The sequence below is a fragment of the Acomys minous genome (genome assembly GCF_964271855.1).
Source record: "Acomys minous genome assembly, chromosome: 11".
Taxonomy (NCBI): domain Eukaryota; kingdom Metazoa; phylum Chordata; class Mammalia; order Rodentia; family Muridae; genus Acomys; species Acomys minous.
Genome location: NC_140492.1, coordinates 35016545 through 35036783, shown reverse-complemented (window position 1 = coordinate 35036783; position 20239 = coordinate 35016545). Strand labels below are relative to the sequence as shown.

The window sequence follows — 20239 nt, the reverse complement described above, 5'->3', positions numbered from 1 at the left end:
AAGAGAGGAGTGAAAGATACAGTGATTATGGAGTTAGGCCAAAGAAAAACAGATTTTAAAAAAATCCAAACTGCCTTTAACAATATATAATGTAAACACCTATGCATAGATGCAGGTAAATGCCAAGTTTTAGGAAGTGCTAACCTACCTTCTCATAGTATTTGATCTCATAGTCCAGAATGGCGCCATTGGAAAAAGCAGGTGCTTGCCACGATAGGGCAAGGCTGTTCTGTGATGCCCAGTCCTTCCTCACTGTACCTATCAGAGAAGGTGCTGTAAGGAAAGGAAAGAATAATTGATTAGTAGAGATAATTTCCCATCATCTAATATATATTGTGTCTGTTCCAAAGAAAATGTATTCTTTTGAGTAGAATATACCAGCTGCCAATGCTAAACTAGTAAAAATGGGCTTAGAGTACATTCCACTCAAGCCAAATAAAAGATTCAAACTTTTATATCCATTAAGGGACATGGGAAACATTCAAATATTCCAAGACGAAAGCCAGAGCTCATTGCCTGTGGCTCTGTAAAGAAAGATGTTTTTCTTCAAAATAGGTTTGGTTATGGGATTAACAGGAAATACAGTGTGCTTGTCTCCTGTGTTTCATATAATCTATTATCTACCTTAGGAAACAAACTGTGTGATTACAAGAGTGCGTGGAAGTGTTTCTTTCTCATTGGGAGTTCTGAGTAAAAAGAATACAGGAGAAAAATACTGAATGCTGATTTTATGGCACAAAGTTCCCAGAGGAGCTATTTAAAGTGACTTTAAAAGGCAACAGTTTAATTTAAGAAGATTAAGGAAAGACTCATAGTTACTACACTGCTTTTACTAATGACCTTGTTGGCTAGAGGATGGTGCTCTGTTCAGAAATAGTCCTACATTTGGAAGGATAGTGTGAGTTACTAATCCCCTTGCTAATACTGAGAAGTAGAACACCACAGCCTCCATGGGAGAAAGCAGGTGTGAGATCAACGAAGGTAAATGAAAATACAAATCAGACGATCCTTAGGAAACTGTGATATTCTCTCACTTCTACTGCAGATATCTATTTAAATGTGTTAATAGTGGGTGAAGTAAGATTTAAAAACTGACTCATTGTGATATTTTAAACTTCTTAGGAAAATTCGTTTTAATATTTTACTTCTAAAGGTTATCTTTGCATCATCGGAAATAGACAGTTTTGGCCCAGAGGAAATAAAAAAGAAAAAAAAGATAGAAAGTATGTTTAAAACTCCTGTAGTTAGAAGAAAATTAAGATTAGACTAAGATATTTTGGCAAAAATAACATGTAAGTACATAAATTATTTTTTTTCTCTTATAAATATAGCAATAGATACTGTAGAAAATAAAAGGAACTCAATAATTATTCATTATTTAAACTGAGATACTTTAAATTGATCCCCATGGGAAACTGTACCACTGTTCTTACATTATAGTTTATAATGTATAATGTATTAGATGATGATGTATGGAGAGATCATAAATTCAAAACAAATCATGAAAGCTAGAAGATGATCAGCAGCATATTTCTGAACATGCTTTTCATGTATATATGAATTAATCTATGTATAAATTTCAGCTTAATATAACGTCATAATACAGATACTGTTATACTCTATCACATTTTGCTCTTAAGGCCAACCATGTAATGGTTGTAAAACATAAATTTTCAATTGTGGTAACAATATTGTAGAATGATTACTGAGTAAAATATAAGTATCTTTTTTCTACTCTAGCTTTCCAGTCATCAATTAATGGTACATTGCTTAATATTTAAAGTCTTAAGTTATACTTCTATAGATCAAAATTCCTTAATTACATAAACTTTTAATGTTCTCTTTAGGAACAGAAGGGAAGTTCAGCTGATAAAACACTTGCATTGTAAGCACAAGGACCTGAATTTGAATCCTTGAACCATATTGTTTTAAGAGAGCCAGGTAAACTGGTGTAACATTTAATCCCACTCCTGGGAGAGGAGACACAGGAGCCTGAAGAAGTAAGTCATCCTGATCATGACACCCAAGGTTGTCTTTTGGTTTCTGCATTAGTGTGCATACACACACACACACACATACATACATACACCTGCATGTACCCGCCACATATAATCACATATACCTAAAGATGCACACATTCATGAACATGAATACATAAAAAGAGACTGTAGAGACTTAGAACTGTGCTAACCTATAAATCCTCTTCATTTGTGTACAACCTTTTGTACGTAAACATCTAAATGTAACGTAGTTTTCTATGCCAAACTGGAAGAAATTCTATTTATTTTTCAATATATTTGCTAACCTTAATCACCCATTACCAAGTCTGCAATAATTACTAAATATTTGATTGTGTTGATGGTTATTGATGATTTTTCAATGTTGGGTATGCAAATTTCTAATACTATGCTCTCAGAATACTTACTTATGAAAATCATTTTGACAGCATTAAACCTTCCATTGTGTTGGGTTCTTACTTATTTTTCTCACTGGCTTGGATGTGTGTTATCAAGTGATCGTACCACAGCCTCCTCAGCAGCTGTGACTGCAGGTGCATCCCACAAGGTCCTGCTTGTTAATTTTATTTTCATTGAGAAAAATTGTTTCACATAATTTGAACCTTCTGAACCATGTTGAGCATTAGCATACTGGTTTTGAAAATAGCTGTGTCTGTATACCTTAGGCACCCATTATAAACAGTTAATGAATTGAAGCACAGGACATGAGAAGCTTTTTGCAACTTACTATACCCTTAATGCTGTTTTTTTTCCTGTTATCACAAAAGTCAGCATTGCATGGAATTCCATAGCAAAACATACTTTCAATATTAAAAGCTTCAAGCATTTGTTTTGAATATACTTAATGAGTTTATTATTTAATGTCCCAAGTTAGACAACACTTGTAATTAGCACACTGTGACAACAGCATAATAATTGTACTAGAATACAGAGCAGAAAATATACCATAAATACGTGTACTCATCAATAAAACTGATTTTAGGATACAGAAGGACAACAACTTTATTTCTGATTTTAAAAAGTCAGCTTGGCATGAAGGTGGAGAAATGCCTCCTGTACCTTGTCACAGTAGAAACTATCAGAGCAACTTGAAGACTCAAGTGGTGCTTTTTGAGTGAGAACATTGTATTCGAGACAGCTTTCTTTAGAACTGTATTTCTGGTAAACCTTCTTGCTTAAAACTTCAAGCTGTTAACTTTGACTTTCAAAAACTGATTGTTGAATGGATTACTGTTGCTGTTCTAGTTGGTGGTGTGAACCTGGGCGAGTGGAGCCTAAAAATGAGGCAGACTAAATCTCATGCAGTAGCCAACTTTATTCATAGCATCAGACAATTTATTCTCTGAGGGTTAAGAAGAATCGCAAGAGTAAGGTGTTTAACCACAGGAACTAACCACACATGGTAAAACCTTTTATTGATGCTTTTCTATAGAGGAATATAAATAACAACAGCATAAGTAAACACATGTCTATCCACTTCAGCAGGGACAAGTATGGAACACATCCCAAGAACAATTCTGAGTTATGAAGAAACTGTGGTCGCAAGGCTCTTGTCTTGATATCTTGGAATTTTTTTCACAAGCACTCAGAATGCTCCTCACATGACCCAAGGGTGGACCCTTGGACTGTGTTCCAAGAGATTACCGTGTTCTTGAAAGTGTAGTGTAAGATGTTCAAAATTAAAATCTATGTTCAAAACCACAAGCAAAGAGTGAAACAGTGATTTTCGTATGGAGTTGGTGTTTTTCTGAGAGACTTCCCTTTGGTTCCCATTGTGACCTTACAATTACTCATCACCTTTTCTTTTCCAAATAATTATTCACCTTACATCCAGGTCATAGCTCCATCCTTCCTCTCTTCCCAGTCCTATCCTTCCTTCCCCCCCCATCCCCCTCCCTTACTCTCAGAAAATGGGAGCCCCTTTCCCCACTTACCCACCCCAGCATATCAAGTTTCATAAGGATAGAATTCATCCTCTTCCCCTGTGGCCTGGTGCGGCAGCCCTGCCAGGGGAAAGTGATTGGAAAGCAGGCAACGGAGTCCATGTCAGAGTCAGCCTTCACTCCTCTTAGTAGGGGACCCATATGAAAACCGAGTTGCCCATCACTTACATCTATGTAGGGGACCTAGATCCAGCTCATGTGTCAGAGCTTACAGCCCCCCTAGGCCCTGGTTAATTAGCTCTGTTACTCTTCTTTTGGAGCTTCTATCCCATCTGAGTCTGTTTATCCTTCTTATTCTTCCACAAGACTCCCTGCACCTCACCCAATGGTTAACTGTGGGTCTCTGTATCTGTTTCCATCAGGGGCTGGGTAGAGCCACTCAGAGGACAGCTACGCAAGGGTCCAATCTGGAAGCATAACAGAGTAGTATTAATAGTGTGAAGGGTTGGCTGTCTCCCATGGGGTAGATCTCAGGTTGGGCCGAGTATTGGTTGGATATTTCCTCAAACTCTGCTGTATTTTTATGCCTGTACATCTTGTAGACAGGGTAAGTTTTGGGTCACTGTTTTTGTGGATGGGTTGGGTGTTTCCCTCTTTCCAACAGGAGTCATGTCCAGTTAGTGGATGGCCTTTTCAGTCTCCATGACCCCTGTCACTAGGAATCTCTCAACTTCATTTGAAAAAAAAAAAAAACACAGAATAGCTAAAATAATCCTATACAATAAAAGAACTTCAGGAGATATCCAATAGTAATAAAGATTGCATGATACTGGCATAGACACAGACTAGTTAATCAATGGAATGAATCAAATATGCAGAAATAAACCCCTACACCTGTGGATATTTGATTTTTGACATTGAAAGGAAAACTAAACAATGCAAGAAAGATAGCATCTTCGACAAATGGTACTGGTCTAACTGGATATCTACTGTAGAAAATGCAAATAGATCCATATTTATCACCCTGCACAAAACTAATGTCCAAATGGATCAAAGACCTCAACATAAAACCAGAAATACTAAATCTATTAGAAGAGAAAGTGGGGAAGAGCCTTGAGCTCATTAGCACAAGAAACAACTTCCTGAACAGAACACCAACAGCTCAGGCTCTAAGATCAACAATAAATGGGACCCCATGAAATGTAAAATCTTCTATAAGGCTGTCAACAGAACAAAACAGTAGCCTACAGATTGGGAAAAGGTTTTCGTCACCTTTTCTAACTAGATATCCTGTCCTCTTTCACTCCTCCTCTCTTATTTGTATTTCTCAGCTTCTATGCCTGCGTCTTTCTTTGTTTATTTGTGCATTTTTTTTATTTCTCTTTATCTGCTCTTCTTTTTCAACACTTTCAGGAAAAACTTAAAGAAGTTGAAATAGAAAAGTTTTACAAAAGCATAATCAACACCAAAATGAAATGTTAGTAAACAGCATAGACCAGGAACAGAAATTTATTTGCAGCTGTGTGATCTTTTTTTCTCATTGCTGGGAAACCAATGTGCATCACCGCAAAGCACAAATGTGATGTTTCTTCCAGTGTGTGCTTAGCCAAGACATTGTAATCAGTGCTATCATCTTAACAATGGAAATGTGCTGATATGACACAGCTTTATGATGACAAATTGATGCACACACAGCCATTTATATCTATATATCTATATAATCTGTATCTATAATATTATAAATCTGAGATATTATTCTTAAAAGTCTGTGTCTTGTTTGGAAAATATTTATTCAATGTTTTGTGCTTTAAAAGTAATGAATCCAACAATCCTTACAATATTTGCCTTGTGTGATTTTGCTTTGATGTACTTCCCTTTGTAATCAGACTTTAATGATAATATATATTGTTATATCCTTTCCCCATGTGGTTGAAATCTGTTTATGTGTTTGAAATATACACATGAGACACACTTAAAGGAGAGTTGGCACTTTATTTTATGTTCTTCCTCATTTATTTCTATTTTTTATGTTCAAGAATAACATTGGAGTATGCAAAACCAAATGGTGGATGCACTAAACAGGATAATGGCTCCCAAATAACACATTACGGTCCCTAGAGCCTGGAAATGATCTGGAAAAAAATGAGGCTTTCAAGTACTTTATTAAGACCAGGATTTTGAGATGGGAGAGGAGTTAACAAGGTACTCCAGATGTGCCCAACACAAAGCACAAAGCACTTCATAAGAGAGAAACATGAGGGTCACAGGCCAAGGCGAGATGTCTGTCAAGACTAAAACAAGCAGGGGATTTCCCCCAGGACCTGCCAGAAGGCCCAGAGTACCTGACATCTGGATTTGAGGACCACAGGACTTTTTTCCCCCTCACATCCAAAACTAAGATACAATGAATATGTGCTGTTTTAAGACAGTAAATTGTGAAAATTTGTAAAAACAGGAAACACACGTCAACACAGCAATATAAGGGAATGCAATACATTTTACAATTCAATGATAAATATAACTTTAAAGATCTATTTTATATGAATTTGTGATTCCATTATGAAAATTAGGTAAGTTTTAAAAGAAGAGTTGTCCAGAACAGCAGTGAAACAATATATCTGTGCCTTTATCATTTTTAAAGTGTTCTCAATCTGGTTCTTTTTTAAAATAAATGAGATATTTTGCATAGATTTATATTATTCTCTTCTCTGCTTTTTGTAACATAGAGGTATTTTCTTCATATCTCCATAAGTTATTTTTAATTTCTTTCCTTTAGGTAATTTTTTAGCATTTGTAAAACTTTTTATCTTTCTTTTCTAGAATATTTTCCCATGAAAATATGAACATCAAACAGCAAACTTGTTGACACTTTCTATTCTGTCCTTCAGCACTGTGGTGACACTGGGTAGTGGCTTGGCATCAGTGATAAATGTATGGAGATACTTGCACAGAGCACACAGAAATGATCATGAAAAAATATCACTTTATAATTAGTAAATTATAATAGCAGCACTTAATTCTGTAAGTCATTAGCTTTCTTTAGAGTTCTTTTCATCACATTCTGTGTTTTTAATGTTTTTTAAACTTTTTAGAAAAGGAACAGACATTTATTTATTGTTTTTTTTCCAGGCAGGTCAATGTAGCACAGGCTGGCCTCCAATCCACTAGGTGTCTAAGAATGACTTTAACTCTGATCTTCCGGCCTCCATTTCCCAAGTGCAAGGATTACAAGTGTGCACCACCACACCTAGATTTATGTGATGCTGAGGACTGAACCTGGGGTTTTCGTTTGTTTCTTTTATTTTTTATTATTTTTATTTTTTACATATATATATGTATATGTATATACAATAAACTACCTACAGCAAGAAGAACCATCAAACAATCAGGAATTACTTAAATGTTACATTCATAGTGTTTTGGCTATTTGTATTTGGAAACCCTGAAGAAAACATCTTTCCTATCTTGGTGCATCTAAAATTCTGAACGCCCATCTCAATCTCCATCACATCTTGTCATTATCAACTTAAAACATCTATCTAGACCTAAACACATCTTAATCCCTAAACAAGTAAGCTTAAATGTAAAACTAAACTATCTGGTCTTCAACCCTACCAGATACTTGAGAAGGAATAAAATTAGTTATTTGAATAGACAGGTTAGCAGGTCATGAGTAGACAGGTCATTTCCCAAATGAGAAAATGATTGAGAAAGTTTGTTGCCTGAACAGTCACCCAAAACTCTCTATAACATTAGAGCACATTCCTCAGCCTTCTGGTCCAGAATATCTGACAGACATTATGTGTAAGGCAGGAACTACTGAAGACTTGCTTACCCTGTCATGGCAGAGTTTGGCTGTTGACTCTTCCTGCATACAAACTTGCCCATTTTTAGGCAGAATTCTGTCGTGGCAGAAATGAGAACATTTTTTCCAGTGGCTTGTTTGCCACATTTGAAGCCATCTCCATAAGGAGGTTCATTGATGCTCATTATCTTCTTTGAGGTAGGCTGGGGGTTGTCAGGAGTTAACCTGCCTTATTCTCAAAGAATCTTTAAAATAATAAAAACATTGTACCCATACAACTCAACTATAATACAAGGTTTACTTCCAATATGTTGAAAGTGCTATTGTAGGCTGCTTAGGATAATTAAGCAATACAAGTTAATTGTTAGTTGACAAAATTATGGTCATGTCAATTACTAATATATTTTATTATATGATATACACTTTAGGTTTAACAGATAGATACAATTGTATAGATAGATAAGGCTTAATAGATAAGTCTTCTAAAACCTCAGAGACCTACAGAATAAGGCATTTAATTTCTTTTTCATTGGTTCTGGAAATGGATGATTTAGTATGGCTTATTTTTACATTGCTCTTTTTAGTAAGGTTTATATATATACATATATATATAACATTATATATAGTAATTATATATATGTATATATATATACATACATACATACATACATACATACATACATACATACATACGGGTTATTCTGTAGATCCAGGAGTATTTGAGAAACTGTTTATATGACAGATACTATTAAAAATAAAAGCAGTTTCTTTGAAATACATCTTCACATTATGTCAGGCAGGGACTCCGTTAACTTTCTTTTTACCTGTCAGGTTTCAGTGGAAGAGTATGTGTTATCCTAATACTTTTTAGTAATTTAGCATATCTAGCTGAGAAACCGGATGCGCAAAAGAGAAAAAAAAAATCAAGAAATTGAATCTTTCCAGCGTAAAAAAAGTACTTTATAAATAATATTTCATTACAGTAAAGTCAAATCCACTGATTTTTCATTTTTTGAATGCTAAAAGAAAATTAAAATTTATGTATATGGGTATTTTGCCTCCGTGTATATCTGAACTCCGCGTGTGTCTCTAGTACTCTCAGATGCCACCGTATCATGGCACTGGAGTTATTGATGGCTGTGTTTGGGTCATGGGAATCAAACTTGGGTCCTCTGGAGGAATAGACAATACTGGTTAGTGCTGAGCCATTTATTCAACCCTAGTATCATTTTTAGGTGATAGTACTACTTTATGTTATACAGTTATGTATTATATATGAAATTGCAATGAATATTAAATTTGTTAGCACCTTAACTGTCTTGGAACACATTTTATTACTTCTCGACCTCAAGTTGTTCTTCAACAAAATTTTGCATCATGTTCCACATATAAGAAATGATGAGCTAATTTAAATGTTATCAAGTAGGGGAAGTTCTGTTAGCAGAATTAAAAATTGCCTTAGCTGGAATGGTTGAATGGGGGGATGGCAGCTAAACAATTTTTCAAAAGAGATTGAAACTTCAAAGCACTCTAGTATAATGAGTGTATAAAGCCTTAAGAGAAACTCACATAGTGCACTTTTTTAACTTTAGACATCTATAGTAAGTCTATACATTTGGGGGCAAGTGATATGTAAAGTGATAAAACAGTTATAAAACAGCATGAACGATCAATTAAAAAAAATATTAGATGCCTCCCAGTTGGCTGTGGTGGTATTTATATACACAGGACGAGTCAACACCAAATTGCTTATAGTGACTCTGTATCTCAGGCCAGTAAAACCAGATGCAATAAAGCCTAAGACAAAAACAAAAAATTGGTCTTCTACTTGGGAAATACTTGCTTTTAAATTAGATTAATATATTTTAAAATAAATAGTGTCTTATTCCAAGAACGTAACTAAGTGTTGTCTTGTATCATAATTTTCTCTGTTATTTCTAAAAAACAAATGCATTTCTAAATGGTATCCATAAATTAATACATATGGCTCATGCAGGAGTCATCAGCTGCTAGGCTGGCTCAGTACTGACATTCTTCAATTTCTACAATAATACAAAATTGCAGCAAAAACTATAGCTTAAAAAGAAACATGGACTTTGAAATTATTTTAAGTGAAGAAGCTTTATGAAAATTAGACTCGTAAGTGCTATGGATTTACTTCCTGGGTATATCAAGAAATAAAAAAAAACCTTTCCTGCTGCACCCCTAAGGTGCACAAACAGACAAGAAAATTAGAGTCATCTTTCGGCACTAGAAAACAACCCATGGATGTGTCCTTGGGCTTTTTAGAGTTCGCATTTAAAAGACTCCCATTCACACTAGGAAATAAAATAGCAGCAATTACCATTTTCCCCCTTAAGATAGAGGACCAGACCAGCTTAAGACTTCTTTGATCACCTCAGATGGAATTGATCTTGTATGTCTGAGCTCCGAAAGCATTTGCTCCCTGTTCTTCGGACATTTTGAAATTGACTGCCATCTTCTGAAGTGGCTGCACATCCTCCTTTACATAATGTACAAAAGTGTATCATTGGACTGTGCTTCCCGTTTCCTCTGCTCCTTCCTCTACACCGAATCCCCCCCATCTGTACACCAGAGCCTTGTCATCCTAGTTACCTTTGCCCTCTAAGGGTGAAGAATTGGTCTGGAAACAACTGACCCACCGTCACGCATACCACGTGAGAAGTGGACTACACTCTTAGGTGACCAGTTGCAGATTCCACTTGTGCCTTTCCTGTATTTTTAAAGCCTTGAGATTTCCATGGGATCTGCTATGCTGTTGCCACACAAACAGACTCAGTTGCCTTTACTTAAGTGTTTCTTTTCTTCCAAATCCTGCTCCTAAATCCTAAATCCTGTCACTAAAGTTTTTGCTATAAATCCTCTGGGACGCCACATGAGAACTGTTCAAATAATTCATATATTTCATGTATATGGTCATTTTATAAAAGTAGAATTAATATAAGTGAATATTAACAGTGGCAAAGACAGAAGATTAAAAAGGCTTTTTTTTCCCAAATGCTGACATTTGAAGTCAGTGTAATGAAAATATGAAGTACATTACATTATAATTTGTATATTATTCAAATCCATTTAGGCTAGTTTCCATCTGTTTGACTATTATTTAATGATATCAATTGAAAGGAAATAGTTGTATCAAACGGCAAGAGCAAGCATAATTCTCAGTTAATTACTGCAAAAATCATATTGCAATTTTCAGTGAGAGGTTGGGAGCAAGTATAGGATAGGGTGGTCGTGCTGGTACTTATTATGATCAAGACACAATATTACATATGTAGGAAAAAATGTCATAATGAGCAACGTCACCATGGATGCCAACTCAAAATTTAGCAAAATATAAGGAAAACGGAGAAATGCCCCCTAGGATCAACTTTTTCCTAATTCTAGAACTACTCACCCAGTCCCATTCCCTTCACATCCACAAACTAAACTCATTTCCTTTAGGTGCCCCACGGTCAGTGAAAATTGAAAGATCAGAATTCTGTTCTATTTAACAGACAGTGCAGGACATGAGAGCTTTCTCTAAGATCCCATATCCTGTGTTCCAAACTATCCAGCTGTAAAACCGAACAAACAAACAGGCCGGCATTGTTGTGTTTTTATCGCTATTATTGGGGGCAAGTGGAAGCTACATGTATAACACAGTGTGACATGAATATAATTCCAAGAGTTACAGAGGTTTAAAGAGGGAAGACGTATTCCCGCTGCTGCCCACTGGAGCGGATGTTGAGTGGTCTAGGAAAGTGGAAGGATTCCTGACAAATCATTAGAGATGAAGCCGTACACTTGCTTTTATTATCTCCCTTAAGAGATAGCATAAGTTTGCCAGCATTGCTTGTGGTTTGAGCACTGTAGGAAGAATCTGTAGTCTTTGGGTAACACAAGCAGCCAGGTGCTTCCATCGCTGCCTGGAAACATTCACGGCTTCCTGAGGACGGAATGGTTTTGTTCTCCCCACTGATCAGATAGCAGAGTAAATGACGGACTCAGAGCAACACCTGGCTTAGCCCTGCTTTTCCCCTTCTTTTTCTCCAGTTAGTAATTGCGGTGTGCAAAGCACTGGCTCCTGCAGAGAGGCTGCTTTCTCACATTGACTGCCAGTGCGTACAGTACATATGCTATGCTTTCTTCCCATGATTTCTCGGACAGCTTTGCTAACAGACCAAATGACACTGCTTCCTATTTATTACAGAAGTTAAAGGATATCAGATATTTTAAAAATAAGGATATTCAGACTATTATGCACAATGTACAGTATCAGAATTCTTTCCAAGATTTTATGACGCCTCATTTAAAATGCAACATGCTGTGTGTACTGTACAATCTGAATTACACTTCTAGGTAGAAAATGATCATGTGGCTTAAAATCAGTTTAATTTTTTGAAAGTCTATCACAGTGTGAGTTTATTTGACCACAAAATTTGCTATTTCAGAATTAATATATCACTTGTATATATGCATGAAATTATAAAACATAAAATTAATTTCTAATACATTGTAATTGAAAATAAAGACTCTAAATACTCAAATTATTATTATTATTATTATTATTATTTTAAATTTTTTTATTTTATTAATTTATTCTTGTTACTTCTCAATGGTTATCCCATCCCTTGTATCCTCCCATTCTTCCCTCCCTCCCATTTTCCCCTTATTCCCCTCCCCTATGACTGTTCCTGAAGGGGATTACCTCCCCCTGTATATGCTCCTAGGGTATCAAGTCTCTTCTTGGTAACCTGCTGTCCTTCCTCTGAGTGCCACTAAATACTCAAATTATAATATAATCAATGATGAATTTTTTACAAACGATTTTACACTATTCTTTACATGTTTGTCTTTGCATTTTAAAAATAAGATTTGCTTTATTTTTCATTGTGTGTATGTGTGTCTCTATGAGTATGTGCATGTAAGTACAGGCTCCTGTAGAGGCCAGAGGTGATAGGCGGTTGTGAAGTGCCCGACCTGAGTGCTGGAAATCGAAACTGCAAGATAAATATGTGTTCTTCTTCGTTTTAAATTAAAAATATATTTAAAAATACAATATATTCTCTTCAGTTTCCCATGCCTCAACTTCTTCCATATCCTCCCCACCTCCCTATTCACACAAATCCACTCCTTTTATTTTCTCTTACTAGGAAGACAAACAGGCATCTAAGACAATAAAGAAAAATGAAAACAAACAAGCCAATAGACAAAGCATACAAACAGAAAAGGAGAGAGAGAGAAAAGCATAAAGAAACATATAATGACACTGAGACACTCATGTTCACACAGAGAAATCACATAAAAGTAGAAAGTTGTAAGCCATAATATATAAGAAAAAAAACCTATAAGGGAAAAAATAATTACCAAACAAAGCAATATGAAATAAATGTCCTCCAAAGCCACATTTGAGTTCATTTTGTGTTGGCCATCCTCTGAGGGGCACAGGACTAAGTGTGTTTTGTGTACCCAGCGAGACTCTGTTGGTGCAAACTAAATTATCCTTTGTGAGTGGTTGGGGATAGCTCCTGGGTTAGAGCTGGGGGACTGTGTCCACTTCTCCTCTCAGTTCTGGAATTCCATCTGCCTTAGACCTGTGCAGGCTCTGTTGCAAGCTCTTAGGCTGAGCCATCTCCCAGCTCATTTGCCTCTGATTTTTATCTGTTGTCCTTAGATGCAGTGAGCAGGGAAGAGAGGGAGATGATTGTGATCTGAGGGGGAGAGAATCAGTCTTCCAGGATGCAAGCCTCTCACCAGCTGAAGAGACCTGCAGTGTAACCAACATTTGCTGTTAAGGCTGACCACATAGAGTTCTGTAACTAGACATCTTACGTACAAGTTAGAGTGACCCAGTCTCAAGGCCCAGCTGTATAAAAACCTTGAGAAGAGTCTCACACCTTTTATCAGAACTGACAAAAAATCTCAAACAAAACTGTTTATAGTAGTGATACCTCTGTACCTATCCCCATGGGTTAGATCTTTGTGGGCTGTAATCCATCCAGTGATAAGACAGTGCAAACCCAGCTGAATTCTATATGTTATCAGTACGAAAACAATGACCTCGGCTTCTCTCTTGAGGAGCCAGTACTCACGCTTAGGGATGTATCTGCTTTCCTTCTAATCCTCATGGTTAAGACAACTCAGCTTATTGCCAACTCTTCCTTCATAGATTGACTAGTCCTGAAATAGTTTTCAACGTGCAAACCACAAATACTTGTCTGGCCTGACTTAAGGTCCCCAAAACCTCTTGGAAGTTCATCAGGCCTCTACAACTGACACTGGGCAGATGTGACTCCCTTATTTGTATCCCCAAAATGCTGACCTTATGTTTTTACTGTTGAGGAAAGACAAATATTTAAGTGGCTATCCGACGCTACACTGGCCTACACTCTATAGCTCCTGCTTGCCGTGCATTCTGTTTCCCCAGATAGCCATCTGATGATCCCTGGTGTGAATTTGTGCTTCAGAAAAAAAGAAAGAAAGAAAAAGAATAGTTTGCTCAGATAAGTTTGAACCTTGGTCCCTGTCTGTCTGCATTCTTACTCATGTATCCAATTCCGTTTTGTTGCTTGTTTTAATAGAGACAGGTTCTTAGTAATACGATCAACTTTTGTCTCTTATTTCTTGTGCTCAAGAGGCCTCCTAACTTTGCCTTTAAAGAAGCTGAGCCAGCAGTATATGCAGCTGTGCTTGGCCAAGTTAAGTGTGTGTGTATGTGTGTATGTGTGTGTGTGTGTGTGTGTGTGTGTGTGTGTGTGTGTGTGTGTGTGTGTATCACAGGGTGTCTTCCTAGTTACTCTCTGTCTTACACTGGTGAGACAGCTCTCCTACTGTTCCCACTGAAGCTGGTTCTCACTGATTGCCTAGCCTGGCAGGCAGGGCAGCAGCAGGGCCTGTCCTCACCGGCACAGCTCCAGGATTGTAGGCACACATCACTGTGCCCAGTTTATTCACACAGATAAGGTGCATCTGAACTTATGGTCTTATGCTTGTCCTTCAAACGTCTTACCAACTGCTCAGCCCTTCCCCCAAGCTGAGTTGATAAGGGATTTGGAATATTCTACTATGAAGAATTCGTTTCCCTCTCCCCTCCCTCCCTCCACATCCAAACTTTCCTTATCTGCCCCAAAGCAGAGACTTTCCAAATAGTTCACCCCTCCTCAGGTGGTTAAGAGCTAGGGAAGATTAACACCCATGACCAGAGTATGTCAGCACCAGGACAGGAAATCATCAGAGCAGGCATGTCACAAGCCTGCATCCATTCTGCAAAGAAACCATTTCTTTCTCTTAAAAGTTAATTGTTAAAAGATCAAGTGTCCAAATGTGTGTGGGTTTATTTCTGGGTCTTCAGTTTGATTCCATTGGTCAACCAGCTTGTTGCTATACCAGTACGATGCTGTTTTAATTACTGTTGCTCTAAAGTACAAATTGAGATCTGGAATGGAGATTCCTCTGGAGGACCTTTTATTGTATAGGATTGCTTTAGATATTCTGGGATTTTGTTTTTCCATATGAAATTGAGAATTGAATTTTCAATGTGTTAAAAAATTGTGTATTTTCATAGGGATTGCATCGAATCTGTATATTGCCTTTGGTAAGATGGCCATTTTTACTATGTTAATTTTCCCTATCCAAGGGAGATCTTTCCATTTTCTGATGTCTTATTCAATCTCCTTTTTCAGAGATTTGAAGTTTTTTTCAAACAAGTATTTCACTTGCTTGGTAACAGTTATTCCTAGATACCTTACATTGCTAGTGGCTATCATGAAGGGTGTCGTTTGTACATTTGATTTTTGACAAAGAAGCTAAATCTATTCAATGGAAAAAGGATAACATCTTCAACAAATGGTGCTTGCCTAACTGGATGTCTACATGTAGAAAGATGCAAGTAGATCCATATTTATCACCATGCACAAAACCCAAGTAAAAGTGGATTAAAGACCTCAACATAAAACGAGACACACAAAATCTGTTAGAAGAAAAAATGGGGAAGAGCCTGGAACTCACTGGCACAGGAGACAACTTCCTGAACAGAACTGCAACAGGCCAGGCTCTAAGGTCAACAGTTAATAAATGGGACCTCATGAGGCTGAGAAATTTCTGTAAGGCAGAAGACACTGTCAACAGCACAAAGTGACAGTCTACAGACTAGGGAAAAGATCTTCACCAATCCTACATCTGACAAAGGTCTAATATCCAAAATATATAAAGAGCTCAAGAAATTAAACACCACCAAATCCAATAGCCCAATTAAGAAATGGTGCACATGCCTTTAATCTCAGTACTCAGGAGGCAGAGGCATGTGGATCAATGTGAGTTCGAGGCTAGCCTGGTCTACAAAGCAAGTCCAGGACAGACAAGGCTACACAGGGAAACCCTGTCTGGAAAAACCAAAAAAAAAACCAAAAAAAAACCAAAAAAAAAAAAAAAAAAAAAAAAAAAAAAAGAAATGGGGCTCAGAATTAAACAGAGAATTCTCAACAGAGAAACATCGAATGGCTGTTCAACGTCTTTAGTCATCAAAGAAATGCAAATCAGAACGACTCTGAGATTCCACCTTGCACCCATCCAAATGGCTAAGATCAAAAACTCAAATAACAGTACATGCTGGCAAGGATGTGGAGAAAGGGGAACACTACTTCACTGCTGGTGGGAGTGCAAACTTGTACAATCACTTTGGAAATCAATCTTGTGCTTTCTCAGAAAACTGGGAATAGGGCTTCTTCAAGATGCAGGTATTCCACTCCTTGGAATATACCCAGAAGAATCTTCATCATGCAACAAGGACATATGCTCAACCATGTTCGTAGTAGCCTTATTCCTAAAAGCCAGAACCTGGAAACAACCTAAATGTCCCTCAAAAGAAGAATGGATAAAGAAACTGTGGTTTATTTACACTATGGAATACTACTCAGCTATTAAAAACAAAAAATCCTGAAATTTGCAGACAAATGGATGGAACTAGAAATGATCATACTGAGTGAGTTAACCCAGACCCAGAAAGACTCACATGGTATATACTCACTTATAATTGGACACTAGCCTAAAGGGATGGCCCATGAAAGTCTTCACTTACCACGAGACTGGATAGATGTGAGGACATCCTATTGGGACACTAGGTGAGAGAATTATAGGAGAATGGGGAAACAGAAGAATCCAAATGGTCCTAGCAACCTACAAGAAGAACGTCATGACAGGCGGATCTGGATGCAGGGGGCGTCTACTTAAACTACTGCACCACCCAAGGACAATACATTCAGTAAGCATTGAACTCTGGCTCGGATCTAGCCAATGGACAGGACATTCTCCACAGTTGTGTAGAGAGCAGGGACTGACTCTGACATGAACTCTGGTGCTCGATATTTGACCACTTCCCTTTGGTGAGGCCTGGTGGCACTCAGAGAAAAGATAAGCAGGCTACCAAGATGACACCTGATGAGCTGTGACGATATGGTGGGGGAAGATGTCCCATTCTGTCACAGGCCTAGGGGAGGGTAATAGGGTAAAAGAGGGAGAGAGTGGGGAACAGGAGGGTACAAGTGAGGGATAACAATTGAGATGTAATCTGAATAAATTAATAAAATCAATTGTTTCCCCAGAGGATTTTTTTCTCTCCTCACCTTTCCTTGTGAAGACAGCATACAATTTCCAAGTTCTAGCCACCCCCGAGCCTGAATCACATTTTCTGTGAATTTCTGTCTCCCTGTGTATACACTAATCTGTCTTTATTCTTGCTAATCTGTCTCTTACTAGTTTAATTTGCACTAAAACACTGAGCCAAAAGGATAAGAAAAGCCTTCCTCTAAAACATTTTATTTTTGATTTTAAAATTTTATATATATATATATATATATATATATATATATTTGTGTGCACATATGTGCATGCATGTAAGTGGATGTGATCATGGAGGTCAGAGGTTAAAGGGTCCCCATGGCACCAGAGTTATAAGCCACTGCGAGTGGCCTCATGTAGGTGCTGGCAGTTGAGTAGTGTGCACTCTTAAAACGGAACCATTTGTGCAGTCTCCCAACAGTTCCAAGTCAATGGATATAGCCTTACTTATAATGATACAACTGACCATGTTATAATTGGCTCTTTAGCTTTATAACAGAGCTTGGTTAATATCTTCATCTTTTGTTAGGTAATATACAGAGGAAGTTAGATTGAGGTGATTTGGAGGGATAAAACATGCTGGTAGAACTTGGAAATTAAGTAAGGAAATGTTTATATATCTTTGAGACAGATCTAGTTTGATTTCTCAACTTTATTTCTTTATTGTTAGTCATAATGATTTCTTATTTTCTGGCTATATTTATTACATACTTTTATGTAAAAAGAGGGCATTCAAATAATTATAGATCAAATTACTGGAAATTAATACAATATAGAAACATATATATATATATATAACATATATATGTAATTACTAAAAAGGTTTGGCCATCAAACATAGGAAAGAATTTAGTACATTAGAAACAGAGACAGACAGAGAGAAAGAGAGAGAGAGAGAGAGAGAGAGAGAGAGAGAGAGAGAGAGAGAGAGAGAGAGAGAGGAACTCACAGGCTTTCTGGCTCAGATTCTCACTATATAACCCAAAGCTGGCCCAAAATTTTCTATGTATCCCAGGGAAGCCTTTACCTTGCAAAATTTCTATGTCTGCTGCCCACATATTATGATTACAGGCATGAACTGCAACAACTGCCCCTAGATAATCCTGATTTGTACTGTATTTCTTAATATTAGAATGTCTATGGAATCACAACTATATCTGGATGAACTTAGTTGAAATGTACAAATGCTTATTTCAAGTGTAGCCATCCATGAAAGAGCCATACATACCTTAAAAAATTCTCTCAACCATAAGTAGCCTCTACACCAAGAGATGCCAATTTCTATGATTTTTCTGGGATGCAATGCCAGGCTTTGAGAATAGAAGCATGGTCAATGGAGTTCACTCTCTAAGCTTGCTAGAGACTGTTGTATCAAACCTTCCTCACTCTCTTTCATAGTTTAGTTTGGTTTATAGAAATAAACCCTGATGGCAATATTGATACTACAATATTGATGAACGCTGAAAACCAGGCCTTTGTAAAATTATTTTATTTTTTCCCAGGGAAATTTACTTTCTAAATAACCATTATATATATTCTTATTAGTTGGTATTTAGTCAGTTTAGAGTACACACTTTTAACAACTTCCTTAAGATGTAGAGAGATGAAATATGATGAATGTAGATTAGTCTTCAAATAGATTTTTTAATTTTAATATTGCTAAAATTAAAAATAGTTTTACTGGTGTCCAATTAATGGATTCTCAGAATGCTAAAATGCTATTTTGGATGGACAAACAGCCATAGCTAGGACAGGTCAAAGCATGGGCTCACTCAATAATTTGTTTCCATTATTTCTACGTTGTACTTAGCGGAGTTTCTAGTGTTTCAAAATGTTTGAAACAGTCTAGATTTCCTGTCACTGTGACACATAAGTGACCACTGGGAGGCCAAAGCTACCAATGGATACAGAGAGTAAGAGGGCTAAGCTCATGTTAGTTCTGTTTTGTGGTACCCTTTGCTGCCATTCCTCATAAGGCTGTGGACCCAGGTTACTTGGGGTTAAAAAGTCAGTACCACAAATCTTAGAAAAAAACAACACACTAAAAACACATGTAGCAAATAACATGTTGATTCATGCATGAGAAAGTCTAGTCCAATACCTCCTCAAAAGTAGTTTTCAAACTTGAATGTCTAAAAAATGCTCTCATGCTTATTTCCATAACATAGTTCCAAAGAGTGCTGTTTTTTAAAGCAAGAATGAAATGAACTCTTTACAGAATCAGTCTAAAGAATGCTACTATGGAAGACAAGTTGAAGACATTTATATACTATTTAAATTACTACACACTGTTGGAATTCTCTGTATCATGCTAATTTTGCATCAATGACCATTACTAATTGATGTCGTCCATTGACACCTGACAATTAATACTTCCAGAAATCAGGCCAATAATAGCTTTAACTTGGAGAACATATGTTATAAAGAAATTATATCACTAAGACACATCTGCAATTGTACGTGTTTTAATTCTGTAAATAATTAAGAGCCAAATATGAATGCTAATATTTCTATAATATATTTTAAAACTGTGCATATATTTTGAATGTTTTGCATAAACAGCAATAAATCCCACAGTAAAAGTCCCATGGGGTCTGACTTTCACACATACTCTGGTGCCCCTTATTTGACCACGTCCCCTGGATGGGGAAACCTGGTGGCACTCAGAGGAAGGATAGCAGGCTACCAAGAAGAGACTTGGTATCCCATGAGCATATACAGGGGGAAGAGCTCCACTCAGTTGCAGTCATAGGGCAGGGGAGTAAGGGGAAAATGGGAGGGAGGAAGGAATGGGAGGATACAAGGGATGGGATAACCATTGAGATGTAATATGAATAAATTAATAAAATATAAAAAAGGAAAAAATAAAAGAGTAATCGGGGGGGGGGGGAATCCCATGTCTGCTTTAAAAATGA

The 20239-nt window shown here is 36.9% G+C and overlaps 1 protein-coding gene across 4 annotated transcripts in view; it reads right to left on the bottom strand.

Annotated features, from left to right (window-relative positions):
- The window catches only part of EPHA6 (EPH receptor A6), an 896620-nt gene that overhangs the window by 347362 nt on the left and 529019 nt on the right, over positions 1–20239 (bottom strand). For all 4 annotated transcript variants that reach the window (XR_014783005.1, XM_084801066.1, XM_084801064.1 and 1 more), the window contains exon 6: positions 149–273. Coding sequence is in view for 3 of the 4 variants with exons in the window: in XM_084801066.1 (XP_084657192.1) it covers positions 149–273 (125 nt within the window). In the remaining variant the exon portion in view is untranslated. The remainder of the gene's footprint in view (positions 1–148; positions 274–20239) is intronic.